General features: G+C 41.0%; 2 protein-coding genes across 2 annotated transcripts in view; both read left to right on the forward strand.

Moving 5' to 3' along the window:
* The window catches only part of spred1 (sprouty related EVH1 domain containing 1), a 30,821-nt gene extending 24,558 nt beyond the window's left edge, over positions 1-6,263 (forward strand). The window contains exons 5-6 of the mRNA XM_017416046.3: positions 1,217-1,360; positions 1,445-6,263. Of these exons, the coding sequence (XP_017271535.1) occupies positions 1,217-1,360; positions 1,445-2,125 (825 nt within the window). The 3' untranslated portion in view covers positions 2,126-6,263. The remainder of the gene's footprint in view (positions 1-1,216; positions 1,361-1,444) is intronic.
* A 2,532-nt stretch (positions 6,264-8,795) lies between these two features.
* On the forward strand, positions 8,796-11,228 carry fam98b (family with sequence similarity 98 member B). The gene is made up of 8 exons (XM_017411802.3): positions 8,796-8,961; positions 9,133-9,281; positions 9,398-9,526; positions 9,618-9,793; positions 10,145-10,225; positions 10,310-10,426; positions 10,506-10,673; positions 10,768-11,228. Exons 1-8 carry the CDS (start codon positions 8,924-8,926, stop codon positions 11,038-11,040), a joined length of 1,131 nt encoding a protein of 376 aa, XP_017267291.1. The 5' UTR covers positions 8,796-8,923; the 3' UTR covers positions 11,041-11,228.
* The last annotated feature ends 1,370 nt before the right edge of the window (positions 11,229-12,598 follow it).

The following is a 12,598-nucleotide window of genomic DNA, read 5'->3' on the forward strand; positions in this document are numbered from 1 at the left end:
GGGGGGGGGGGGGTCAAAGGAAGCATCTCTTAGCAACCACAGGACAGTAATTACTGTAGCAGCAGCTAGGAGCAAACCAGATTTCCGCTGTGCGTTAAAGCACTGGCGTGGGCTACTTTACACACGGCACTGACTAACCAGAGCCAGCAGCCTCCTCCACATGCAGAAAGGAGGGAGGGAGGGAGAAGGGAGGACTAACCCTGCCTTGATGAGGTCGGGATGTGTGTGGGAAAAGAGGGACAGCTAGCCAATGAATACGATCGGGTCAAAGTTACGTGAGGATACCTCGACTCGTGTTTATGTTCGAAACGGAACGAGCTGCAAATCGTGACGATGGTGGCACACAAAAAACTGCTGCTCAAAATCTAAACTTAATGTTCAGATTATCCCTGCTCTGTAGAGTCACAGCTGTGTGGTCCTGTCATGAAATCTTTGGTTTTGTTGCGCTGAAATCCTTTCATTTCTGTAGAGCTTCAGATGTTTTTTTCATCAGACTTTACAAGTATCATTCATTAGATGCTATTTATAGACACGTCAACCTGCCTGATTTCAACAATGAGTTTTCCTCATGAGATCAATCGGTGCAGTGCGAAGAGAATATTTACTTTCATTTATCTCTTCGTTGTTCGAGAGCCTTTTTTTCTGCGCGTGTTTGTTTGTGGGAACACATGCGAGCCTGATGAGAACTCTGAGTTCTTGTAACAGAAGGGCCTTGAGTCATCACTGCTCAACATGGTCATTTGGCAAAGCGTGGGTGCAGGATGCCCCCTGGTGGTTAAAGTGGAATACACACACATACACACAGCCTACACACCTTGAGTCAAAGCTGTTGCAGTCAGAAAAAGTGACCATTAGTGCTTCTGACGGCGAAATGGTAATGTGCAACGTGAGAATGTCAAGTGTTTAGGCTGCGGCACTTGTGTTTTAAAATAATCTTTTGCTCCTTTTTTTTCTTAATTAACAGAACCAAGGTTGATGTCCGTAAATTGATTATTAGAACGCCTAAATATGCGTCTCCACATCTCCCAGAATATGTCGCTGACTTGCTTCAATGTGGACCACAATAACCATGAATTATAGCTGCACGCCAGTCGGCTGAGTTCTGTTCTCAGCAGAAAAACAACCAAGCAGCTGACTTTGTAGATGCACTGCTAAAATGTGTTGACTTTGTGTATCAGAGCTGTTTCACAGTTGTCCCGATGATGTGTTTCTCCAGGTGTGTGATGAGCCTCCATCGATCTGCACCCCGATGAAGGAGCCCTTCTGTCCCCCGAGTAATGTTGTCCCCACCGAGCTATTCCGGGGCCGCTACGTCCACACCCAGCCCTTTGATGACACCCGTCGCTACCTGCCTCAGCAGGTGTGTATTTGTATGGATATATATTAGCAGATGGATAGATATGGATAGATTTTTAATTTTCTCTCTTTGCTGGTTGTCTTTAAGTCAACTCGTCGCGTCAGTTTCCGCATGGACGAAGAGGACATCGTCCGCATCAACCCGCGTAAAGACGTCGTCATCCGAGGCTACGAGGACTACCGCCATCCGGTCATGAAATTCGACACGGACCGCGAGGACATGGACTTCCGCATCCCTTTCAAACTGGACAGCAAGAAGTTTGAGTACCTCTTCCCCGATGGGCCTGGTGGAGACTCACACTCCGGCCCCGGCATGGGCATCGGAACGGGCATGGGGCTGGGGCTGGGCAAGGACACGGCCATTAAGACCCAGCCGTCGCCCCTCCTGAAGTCGAAGAAAGGCCGCCGGCGGAGAGAGGACGGCGAGCGCTCGCGCTGCATTTACTGCCGAGAGATGTTCAACCACGAGGACAACTGGCGGGGGCAGTGCCAGGATGCGCCCGACCCCATCAAGCAGTGCATCTACAAAGTCAGCTGCATGCTCTGCGCCGAGAGCATGCTGTACCACTGCATGTCCGACTCGGAGGGGGACTACTCGGACCCGTGTTCGTGCGACACGTCCGACGAGCAGTTCTGCCTGCGCTGGCTGGCCCTGTTGGCGCTGTCGTTCATCGCGCCCTGCATGTGCTGCTACCTGCCGCTGCGCGCGTGCCACCACTGCGGCGAGGCGTGCCACTGCTGCGGGGGCAAGCACAAGGCCGCGGGATGACCCGGCGCCGGACAATGGGGACCCCCCCCTCAAAGCTAGCTGACAAAGGCAGTGGATAAAAGCGGAAAATTATTAGCCGGCATCCTTTTTTCATTCCTCTCTCTCTCTCTCTCTCAGAAGGGGCGATGTGTTGTTGATCCCCAGCTCTGAGGGCTTTTGGAGATTTCAGTTTGTGTTTGTCGCCGACAAGCAGCAGTGGAGAACTAACAATGTGCTTTTTTGGGAGCTCTGAGCATCAAGTTAAATGCAGGAGCTAAATCTGAGGTGACGAGGAGGACGAGACATCACGATTAACAGACTTGGAGATGTTACTCACACCTGTACACACACACACACACATAAACACATCTCACATTCACTCTCATACATCGGCAAAGCCAGGCCACAACGTGTAACTTAATGAAGGAGAAAAAGTATATATTTTGTACAGATAGCGACAACTTAATGACAAAAAGAAAACAAAGCTACAACTGCATTGAGGACAAAAAGTACTTGCTGTTTGAGTATGCTAAAAGGGACGTGTTCGTGTTTGTTTTTTTTTTTTTTTTTTTTTTTTTTTTGTGAATTTGCAGTTGGATAACAGTGGCCTTTCCTTCATGGCTTAAGCGTTTGCTGACAATGTATTTACTCACCAGAGAAAAATGCACTAAATGGAATCCCCCCCTCGATGAAAAATAACGTTTTTGGAAATCTTGTGGCATGTTGTCCCACACGTACAGTGATTTTCTTTTTTTTTTAATTTTGGGAGATGTTCGTGTTGGATGTAAAGCCAAGTTCCTTTTGTTTATCAAAAAGAATCAAGTGGTTCCAGTTACTTTTTTTTTCTGAGGTATGACTCAGCGTAATCTTTAGATTTAAAACAAAGTTTTTAAATTAAATAAGCAAAAAAAAAAAAAAAGCTCTTCAGGGGTGATTCAGACATTTTGATCGGATTTCAAATGAAGCATTTAATCCACAAGGGGAAGGGGAAAAATTGGTGGCAAAACGATCACAGCGACTTCTCCACAACAGTTATTTCCTTTCTCCGCATCTATAAAGAACCTCTTGGCCCATTTATTATCCTGAAACTGACCCATTGCAGTTTCATTCACTTCAGTGAAAATGTTATCGATCACTTATTTACTGCTGTAGTAAAATTGGTGTTTTTGTTTCTTTAAGGTTTTGTTTTTTTTTTGCTGACATTTGTAATTAGTTTTGAATCAAAGGTTGAAATGTTGCTCAACCAGCAAGTTTTGCTTTGGTGGATAAAACGAAACAAACAAGGGGGGGTCCCGGTGCTCCTTTGGTAAACGACGAGGCACTTAAATTAGGATTATTTTTGATTAAGAAACCTTCAGATTTTGGTATTAATCTGTAGATAAATTGAACTAATTTACCACCTAATTGGGACTGGGGGAAACCCGACCTTAAAGCACTGCTCTCCAAGCTTTGGTTGCAGCACCCTCTCCAATATTTTGTTTGTTTTATTTTTTCTGTTTTCATGTATCGTTTACTGTTCATTAATGTAGTAATACGTTGTTATTCAAAACTCTCATCCACTCCTCCTATTTTTCTCGTTTTTATTTATCAGCCCCAGAATGAATGCCTTGTTTTCGGGAAAACCCGAGACGTGTCGTAGCTTTGAGAAGTGTGTCATTTGCGCTCGCATATGTCTTCATATGCCTCGGTGGGCTTTGTGTCGAGCTTCACCGCCGACGGCGCAGTTGGGGTTTCAAGTAAATGGATAAACGAAAGCCGATGGAGCTGACGCATCTTTCCAACGTTCAAAGTGTTCCACTACAAGATTTGGCAAATCTCATTATCTCAATCTTTTTTTTTTTTAAAAAGAAACAAAAATATATAGATATTTATTTTTCTAAAAGCAACAATTTGAGGGGTAATACAGCTGATGTGGAGGTATGTTGTGATTTCCTGCTATGTGAGATTGTCAGGAGACTCCCTTAATGATCCAAAATCCTCCCCCCACATCACCCCCGGGCCAACCACAACTTGTCACTTTTCCACATGATTAAACATGCATTTTAAAAAAAGGATGTCGATTAGCAAGCTCTGGGGCTGCTTTTAGGTGGCGTTTGCTGTTTCTGGGTAGCTGCCTGCTAAAGTCTCAAACTTGCTACCAACATTAGCCTCAACTCGACTCATTAAATGGCAAACGAGCAGCCTCCTCTTCCTTTCAGGCCCCAACGCGTCCGCTCGTTTCTGACCAACTGCACCGGAAACCAGTTTGCTTCATCGCGAGCGCAGAAATATCCCCCCCACCTCCCCAGCACAAAGCTGACCAACGCTCCCTTTACTCTCTATGCAAACTCTCTGAACATGTAGAGTCCTCTCTGCAGCCCGAGTCGGTGATGGGACAGGACACTTTAAAGCTCCTCACATAGCTGGCCAACCCCCCGGTACTAAACTAAACACCTGTAAATATGTAACACTATATTTAAGTACCTATTATTAATAATAATAATCCCAGCTTTTTCTCTTTGAGATTTTAAAGATAGAGCTGTATTTATCTTTGCTGTCAGCCTATACTGTAGCTTCGAAATGACAGCATTTTGTACATAGGTCACCTTTTAGTATTATTTCACATTGAAAAGTAGAGGGCTTCGTGACAGATATAACTATTGAGCTTCTAATAGAGTCTGTCTAGTTTTGTACGGTAGAAGGAAGGATAATGCTAACACGGTACAGTAGTGGCAGTCCACTTGTTTCTAAAGTTTGATATGTATAACTAAATATAAATATATATGTATAAATACACATATAAAGCTGCTAGATACAATCACTAATTTTATTGTGTTGACAGAGAAAATCAGCTATGAACGACTGTTAAACCTAATTCTCAACATATAACAGCCGTCGTGTTTAAATGTTTGATTGCTCTGTTGCATGATGACACGTGTGTGTGTGTGTGTGAGTATTACTATATATGTGTGTTCTCATGTGCTCACAAGTGGTGTATGTGTGTGTGTTTGTATACTGACCGGATGAGGTTGCTGGCAGTGTGTGTGTGTGTGTGGTGGGGAGGGGGGTTGGTGTGTAACCAAACGTTTGGTTGCTTGTCACATTCTCCCACTGCGATCGGGTCGCCCCGCATTATTATTATTGCAAGCTGAACCGAGGTCTGTCGAACCTGATTAAAACTTGCTGGCTGAGAAGCAAAAAAATAAATAAAATAAAAGAGCGTGCATTTATACAGAAGTGTAGAGAATGCCGAAATAACTCTTCTCATTCTGCATTAACCAGCGCAGTGCAACTTCCTGTCATGTACTGTATTATATATGCAACATGTGTCTGTCCGCTTTAATATATATATTTTTTTTTTGACCTGCATTATATAAGACTTCAGTTTTAACCACTTTGCTGCTAGTCTTTTATCCTCTTTCAATCTTGGAAATTGTGCATATCTTTGGGAATGCATACAAGTGTAAATTCTTTGACATTGTGTAGATTTAAAAAAAAAATAAGAAAGAAGCTATATAAACCTGTTTCTCTTCAGTGTATTGTTTAAAAAAAAAAAGGATTATTTTTCACAGCAGTGGAGTGGTTTTGTTTCAATTCTCCGATGCTTTGGTGCACTGATACTAAGTGTAAGCTTTTTTTTTTCTTTTTTTTTTTCATCCTACAGCGCTTGATGTAACATTTATGTGATTAGTTCTAAATAGTGGAAGACATTTGTGTTTTAAAACTTGCAGTATAAATGGTACTACTCTTAACTATTCTGTAAACACTACCTGTTTTTTCTCTTTTTTTTTAATCTTTGTGCATATTTCCTTTTTTATGTGCATCTGTTGATTCTTTTAGTGCCATCGGCTTTCACATCCTGACAACCTCAAAAAAGTGCCTCACGTTCATCTTAGTTTCCATCTTACAGTTTAACATCTCTCATCCTGGTTTTATTGGTTTCTACACGTCTAGGTATTTCTTCTCATGGTTTGAGAATACCAAGTATCTGATGTAAAATGGATAGTTCCAATAACTCATGTCATAGTTGTATTTTCTTCATACAGATGTAGCTTGTTACTTTTCATAAATATATAATGTAAATATGCATACCTATGTTTGTAACTGTTTTTATGTTACATCATACACTTGTAATTTGACATATCAAATAACATTATCATAATAAAATGGTGAGTTTTAATCCTGTTGTGGTTTGAGTTTCACTGCGTTTCACGTCGTTGAGTTTAACCCCCAAAAAAACATGATTGGGACTAAAAATAACAGCTTGCATATGTTCAGATGCAACAAGCTGTGAGTCCACTTTGAATACAGAGACTCCAATGTGCATTAATTAGGAGAGTCACGGGGCTGTGCAAAAGTTATAAGTCACACCTCGTGCTTTTATAGTTTACTAGAAATTAGCTAATCTATTCGGTCTGCATTCTGTGGCTCTTTATAGCTTTGACCTTAAAAAACATGGAAATTATTATTATTAATATTCAGAACTGACTGCTGGAGATGGACACCAGCTCCCTGCGACCCGGAAAGGAGAAGTGGGTGAAGAGGATGGATGGATGGATGGATAGGGTTAGGGTTAGGGTTAACCCTAACCATAACAAAAAAAAAGGGTAGTTTTAGAAATTTTCCTTCCCAATTGTTTGTGTGTGTGTGTGTGTGGGCAAATGTGTGAATGAATTGTCTGTGACACTATGATGCTCCGGCCCTGCGATGGACTTGCGACCTGTCCAGGGTGTCCCCCGCCTCTCGCACAGTGACTGCTGGGGATAGGCACCAGCTACCTGCGACCCGGAATGGAGAAGCGGTTAAAGAAAATGGATGGATGGATGGATGATGCTCCTAATACAAGAAGCAAAACATGTTGGTCAGATGAGCTCGTCGTTAATCCAGCTGGTCCACATGGTATGATCTTCGTCTGAGATCACCATCATCAGTTAACACTTTTAAGGCAAGTTGCTTAGAAGAAGACCAAAAATGCAGTTTTGCAAACATATTCCAGATTAAAATAAGGTGTTCTGTAAAAATGGGGCCAGTTCAGTACTTTGAGAAGAATTAGGAGGAAAATCTTAGCTTTGATAAAAACATAAAGTTCAAGTAAGTGAGCTTTAATTCAGTAAGTAACAATAAAATAGACAACAAACTGGCTTAATTTTTACATTTACTCTAACTAAATGCTTTATAATTTCAAAGTAGGACAGTTGATTTTTTAAAATATTTCACAAACATAGAAAGGACTCTTAAGCCTAAGGCCCGTGTAGTTCAGTGTTTAAATTTAATCAAAGAGGGTAGAAGCTCTCAAATATTTCCCCCCTTTTTATATGAATATAGTCTTTTCTTTTGTCCTAACATGCAAATAAAATCAATAAGTATCTATATATTAGTGCTTTTGTTTGTTTTCTATGTAATAAACACAGTTGTTTATGCAATATTTATATAACACTTGTAGTATAGGGGTCACCACACCCACTGGCCAGAAAAGACCCATCAGCAAAATGGAAGTGGCCCATGGTCCACCAGTTGATGATCACAGTTCATCTCAGGACACATTTTATGTCGTGAACGAAAAGACAGAAATGACTCTTTGGATTGTAAAAGTTTCAGACCTCTGAGCTAGACTCTCTTGTTGAGTTTAGATACCTTTTCTATCATGATTTATAGGTCAGCGGTAAAAATAAAATATGAGCAAAGCTTTGAAAGATCTGAACAAATGCGCTCAAGGCCACTTTAAAAAGTTGTAAAAGTCTGGTTTCATAGAAGCTCAATTATGTGGAAAAGAGGAGAGTTGTGCTGATTGCAAATTATTTCATATTTGTTGCTTGACATTTCTATTTTTAGTTCTATTTAAAGAAATGTAAAAGCTTAAATGCTTTTATATATAAACATTGTGCTTGTCTCTTAAAGGTTCCTTGTTTATGTATATTTGGGACTCCACCTCCTTGAAGGCCTAATCTACTCTCTTGATCAGGGGGTATCCCAGAAAGAAGGTTCAACAAACTTTAAGTTAATCTGTAATCTCTGAGTTAACTCATATCTTATATCTACAGTACAGAGATCCAGTAAAAGTTATTAATCTTCCAAACATTAAAAAAAAAAACAGAGAAGGAAATGTTGGATTTTAAACCACAAAATCATGAAAGTGGACTTAGAAATTCTGTTACTGGAATGCCAGTTAAGATGAGCAGATTTTCACAGACAAAGGAGGAAAATTGTTGGAATAATATTATAAAATCTTAAAGAAACATAGGACTACACACAAGGTATTTTAAACATTTTTTTCCTTGGGAAAAATAACTCTTTGGGTTGTTCACATGCTTTTAGAATACACAAAAAGTCCCTGAACACATCACAGATACAACCATTTAAAGTTAAACAACAACTAATAAAACAAGAAAACATTTGTATATGACTGTGTGTGATCTTAAAGTATTTAAAACATTTTTTTACAGTAAATGTGCACACAGCTGTGTATTGCAAGTCCTTTTAGTCATATGATTTAATTTAACAGTAATTTGATACAGGAAGTATGTGTAACAGTATGAAAAAAGGGTCTATTTATACTTTTGACACTGACATTATTATTATTATTATTATTATTATTATTATTATTATTATTATTATTATTATTATTATTATTATTATTATTATTATTATTATTGTTAAATTCTTTTTTTTTTAAGATGCGGAACTATGTGCTGTCGACAGCGTTTCCCTCCGGTTGATGTACCTAACCGGAAACGCCAGCGCCAGTGGAAATGAATGGGTGCAAATACCGTTTGTGTTGACCCGCATGTTTTCTGTAATATCGCCATGTTTTGGTAAATAAAAATAGAGAATAACTTCACCATGGAGTGTGACATTTTGGATTCTTTAGAGCAGCTCGAGTAAGTTAATCCTTTTTTCTTTCAGCAGCATGTTGGGTAACTTTGCTTAGCATTTCGTGCTAGTAGCTGTCTTTTGCTAGAAACCAGAGAGCGTAGCGGGCTTACACACGGTCTCTGGGTTTAACACCTGCATGTATTTAGTACACTATGCGTCTGTGTGATGGTCCGCAGCTATGACGGTCCTCTGTTGGAAGAAAAAGCTCTGCTGAAAGCCGCAGAGGAAGGCCTCTCCTCCCCGGAGTATGTGGAGCTCTGCAGGTGGTTAGCATCCAGACTGAAGCCTCTGTGTGACCTGGAGGAGAGCATCACCTCAGGACCAGGTGAGCCCTGATCAGTCACTTTTAATGAGTTCTTTAAATACGTACAGACGTGCGTATTATTTCTTACAACTCTAATCTGACAGCTTAGTTGCCGTTTTGTGTGTGTTTTCTTTCAGATGACATTAGCAGCCTTCAGGTGGAGATGAGCGGCTTGCTGAAGGAGCTGCACTGCCCTTTTGAAGAAGCTGTTTCTGGGATCCTTCAGGGCAAGGCTCGAAATACAAAAGACCATCTGAAGTTTGTGTGTACGTCTTCGGCCTCCTTCGTCCAGTCGTCGTGCCACAAACTGCATGGTCGGCACGAGGTCTGGGAATTAAAACGTGTCTCCTTTCTTAGTGTTTCTGAGCTCCGAGCTTCAGGCGGCTCAGATCAAGAGGAGCAGGCAGGCCTCCGATAAACGCAAAGAGGGGAGTCCGGTTTGTCAAGAGCTTTCAGCAATTTGTGAAGCCCTGGAGGTACCCGAGCCCAGGGGACAGGAAGCGATGGGGTATTTCTCCCAAATACAAAACAAGGTGAGCATGTTCATATAGTTTGTTATGAAGCCTGAAAACTAATAGGAGAAGAGACATGCATTACTCTTTGTTGTTGTTGTTGTTACTCATTAATAGCTTTAGGGAAGTTAAAAACTGCCCTGTGGCAGGATTTAAACAGTGGGCCTTATGCCATCTATGTGATAAACGTAAATCAATCTAAATGTTAGTATAATTAGACTTTTAAATTTATGTATCCTAAAACTACTGTACCATTGCCTGTTATTTTAGGGAAGGAAGTGTCTTTAAATGACTTATTTTAACTGGCTAATTAAAATAAAAACTCACAAATGTATAAATAAATTATTAAAATATTCAAATCTGTCACTATAGGTTGAAAAATTACTTGAAGATCTTCCTAATGGATCCGTTGGAAAGCCGGTGTTGAAGAGACCTCTCAGCGGTGGACAGTGGGTATGTAGAGGAACAAATTCTCGTCAGGATTTTACATCTGCAGGCTACACGTTTTGCTCAAGTCTCCGCTTGTCTCTCTCGCAGGAGAAGTTGCACAACATGAACAAAGTTCTGTCGTCAGAGTATGAGTGTCGCCGCAGGATGCTGATCAAACGGCTGGACGTCACCGTTCAGTCGTTCGGCTGGTCAGACCGAGCAAAGGCATGTTCACGTCGCACGTTTACTTTGGTTTAAAAAATAATAATAATACCAGTAATGTCATTGTTTGTTTGTGTTCCAGGTGAAGGTGGATAGTATGGCACGAGCCTACCAGCCGAGGCGACACTCTCTGAGGCCACAGTCCACAGTAGACATGGCTGCGCTGCTGGCTGCCAGAGTGGACATCTGCAACGTGGTGAAGACCAGCAGCGGCACCAGCAGGGAGAAGACCGTATGTGCTGTCAACAAGGTACGGCAAACGAGTTAAAACTGTACGAATTTAAAAATAAGAAAGCCACATTAATTGTATTGTTTTCCTTATGAAAGTGGTTTTGTCTCCGCAGGTCCTCATGGGAAGAGTACCGGACCGAGGAGGACGTCCTTCTGAGATTCAAGCCCCGCCTCCTGAGATGCCACCCTGGCAGAAAAGGCAGGACGGTGGAGGAAGAGGAGGAGGCTGGGGAGGTCGCGGCGGCGGCGGTGGAGGAGGAGGAGGCTGGGGTCAAGGTGGACGAGGTGGGGGAGGAGGTTGGGGAGGAGGTGGAGAAGGTTGGAAAGGAAGAGGCAGGAACCAAGGAGGATATGGAGATTATGGAGGAAAGAAAGGACGATACTAGTATTACCATGTGCAGTGTTTGTATTTCTATTGATCAGTATGTAGTTTTATTACATGGACAGTATGATTTTAACATGACCTCAGTTCAGCTTTTTGTGTTTATTTGAAGGGAAAAAAAACTGGCAGCCTGTGGTGGAAAACTTTTCCTTGTACATGATCTTCTAAAAGGTTACACTTATTTTATTTTAATCAGCATGTAAGATTGTGTGTTTATTTGCATCTTTTATTCTCAGTGTTTTTTGTTCTTTTTTTAAAGAGTAATAGCACTGATCACGTTAACCCTGGTGACAAACACAAAGGATTTCACATTTCTCTGCAGCCACGTCCCATTTAGATCCCATTCATACTGCGTCTGAACTGGACTCAGCGTGGGAAGTTGAAATTTAAATATATTATTTGCAATTTAAGCAGCTTATCTTAACAAGCAGTTATTAGGAATACAAATGAGCTCAGAAATCCAGAACTATTTGTATTTGTAGTAAACGCAGGTTGATTTTTGAAGACACTAAATATCAACAACTAAAGGTTGTTAAACTCACATTTTGCTTTTTTAAAATGTGATCAATTTGAAGTATTAGTCAAGTGCAATCGTGTACATTTAAAAGATAAATGTAAGGAAATCAAAAGTACATTAGCCGGTGCAGTCACTGAAAGCACTTCTAGGGTTAAATAAAAACAAACAAACTGAGGATAGAGCAGAAGGATTGGATCTCAACACTAAATCTCAAGTCCTGATCAAACTTCAGTGCATCTTTTTACTGTGAAGTATAGAAATCTAAACTTTGTATTTTAGATTTCATATATCTTGTAGAATTTGTACTACTCAGAGTAGAAGTGTGCATCATAAGAGACCCTCTTGCATCTGATTTTTACAATAAAAGCCTCATAATATAATTTAAAAAAAATTATTTTTGTGAATGTATTAAGCTGTGACAAACAGCAGGACACAGAACTGCTACAACAAGGTACACATACTTTTAATCAGTAATATTTCATGTTTTACTTTATTTGATACAGCTCATACGAATTATGTACAATTATCAGTGAATTTCAGTTTTGCATGGTGTATGTTATAATACACATACATGCACATGACCTAACAGTAACACAATGCTGAGGACCAAAGATGCACGAAAACTCAGTTACAACACTCAAAATCAGAAGATGTCCAGCGGAGCCATCGGCTCAGAGCTGTCAGAAAGCTGTGGGACTCGGGTACGACCATCTACGGTCTGGTGAATCTGTCCAGAAGAGGTTGCATGGAAGAAGCGAGGTCAAAAAGGCATCCCTCCAATATGAAAACGAGGCCAAGCGACTCAACTGTGCACAAAAGTGGCAGCAGGGGCTCTGGACTGATGAGTGAAAATGTGAACTACTCATCTGTTTGTTTCTTCGAATGGAGTCGGGAATCCGGTCAGGGTTAATGGTGTCCTCAATGCTGACAAATAAAAGGAGATGCTTCTCGATCAAGGAGGGGTCTGATTGGTCCCCGAATTTTATTCTGCGGCAGAACAATGACCCCAAACGTACAGCCAATACCTTAATTTAAAAAGTGCCTT

The sequence above is a fragment of the Kryptolebias marmoratus genome, linkage group LG10 (assembly GCF_001649575.2).
Source record: "Kryptolebias marmoratus isolate JLee-2015 linkage group LG10, ASM164957v2, whole genome shotgun sequence".
In the NCBI taxonomy this organism is placed as follows: domain Eukaryota; kingdom Metazoa; phylum Chordata; class Actinopteri; order Cyprinodontiformes; family Rivulidae; genus Kryptolebias; species Kryptolebias marmoratus.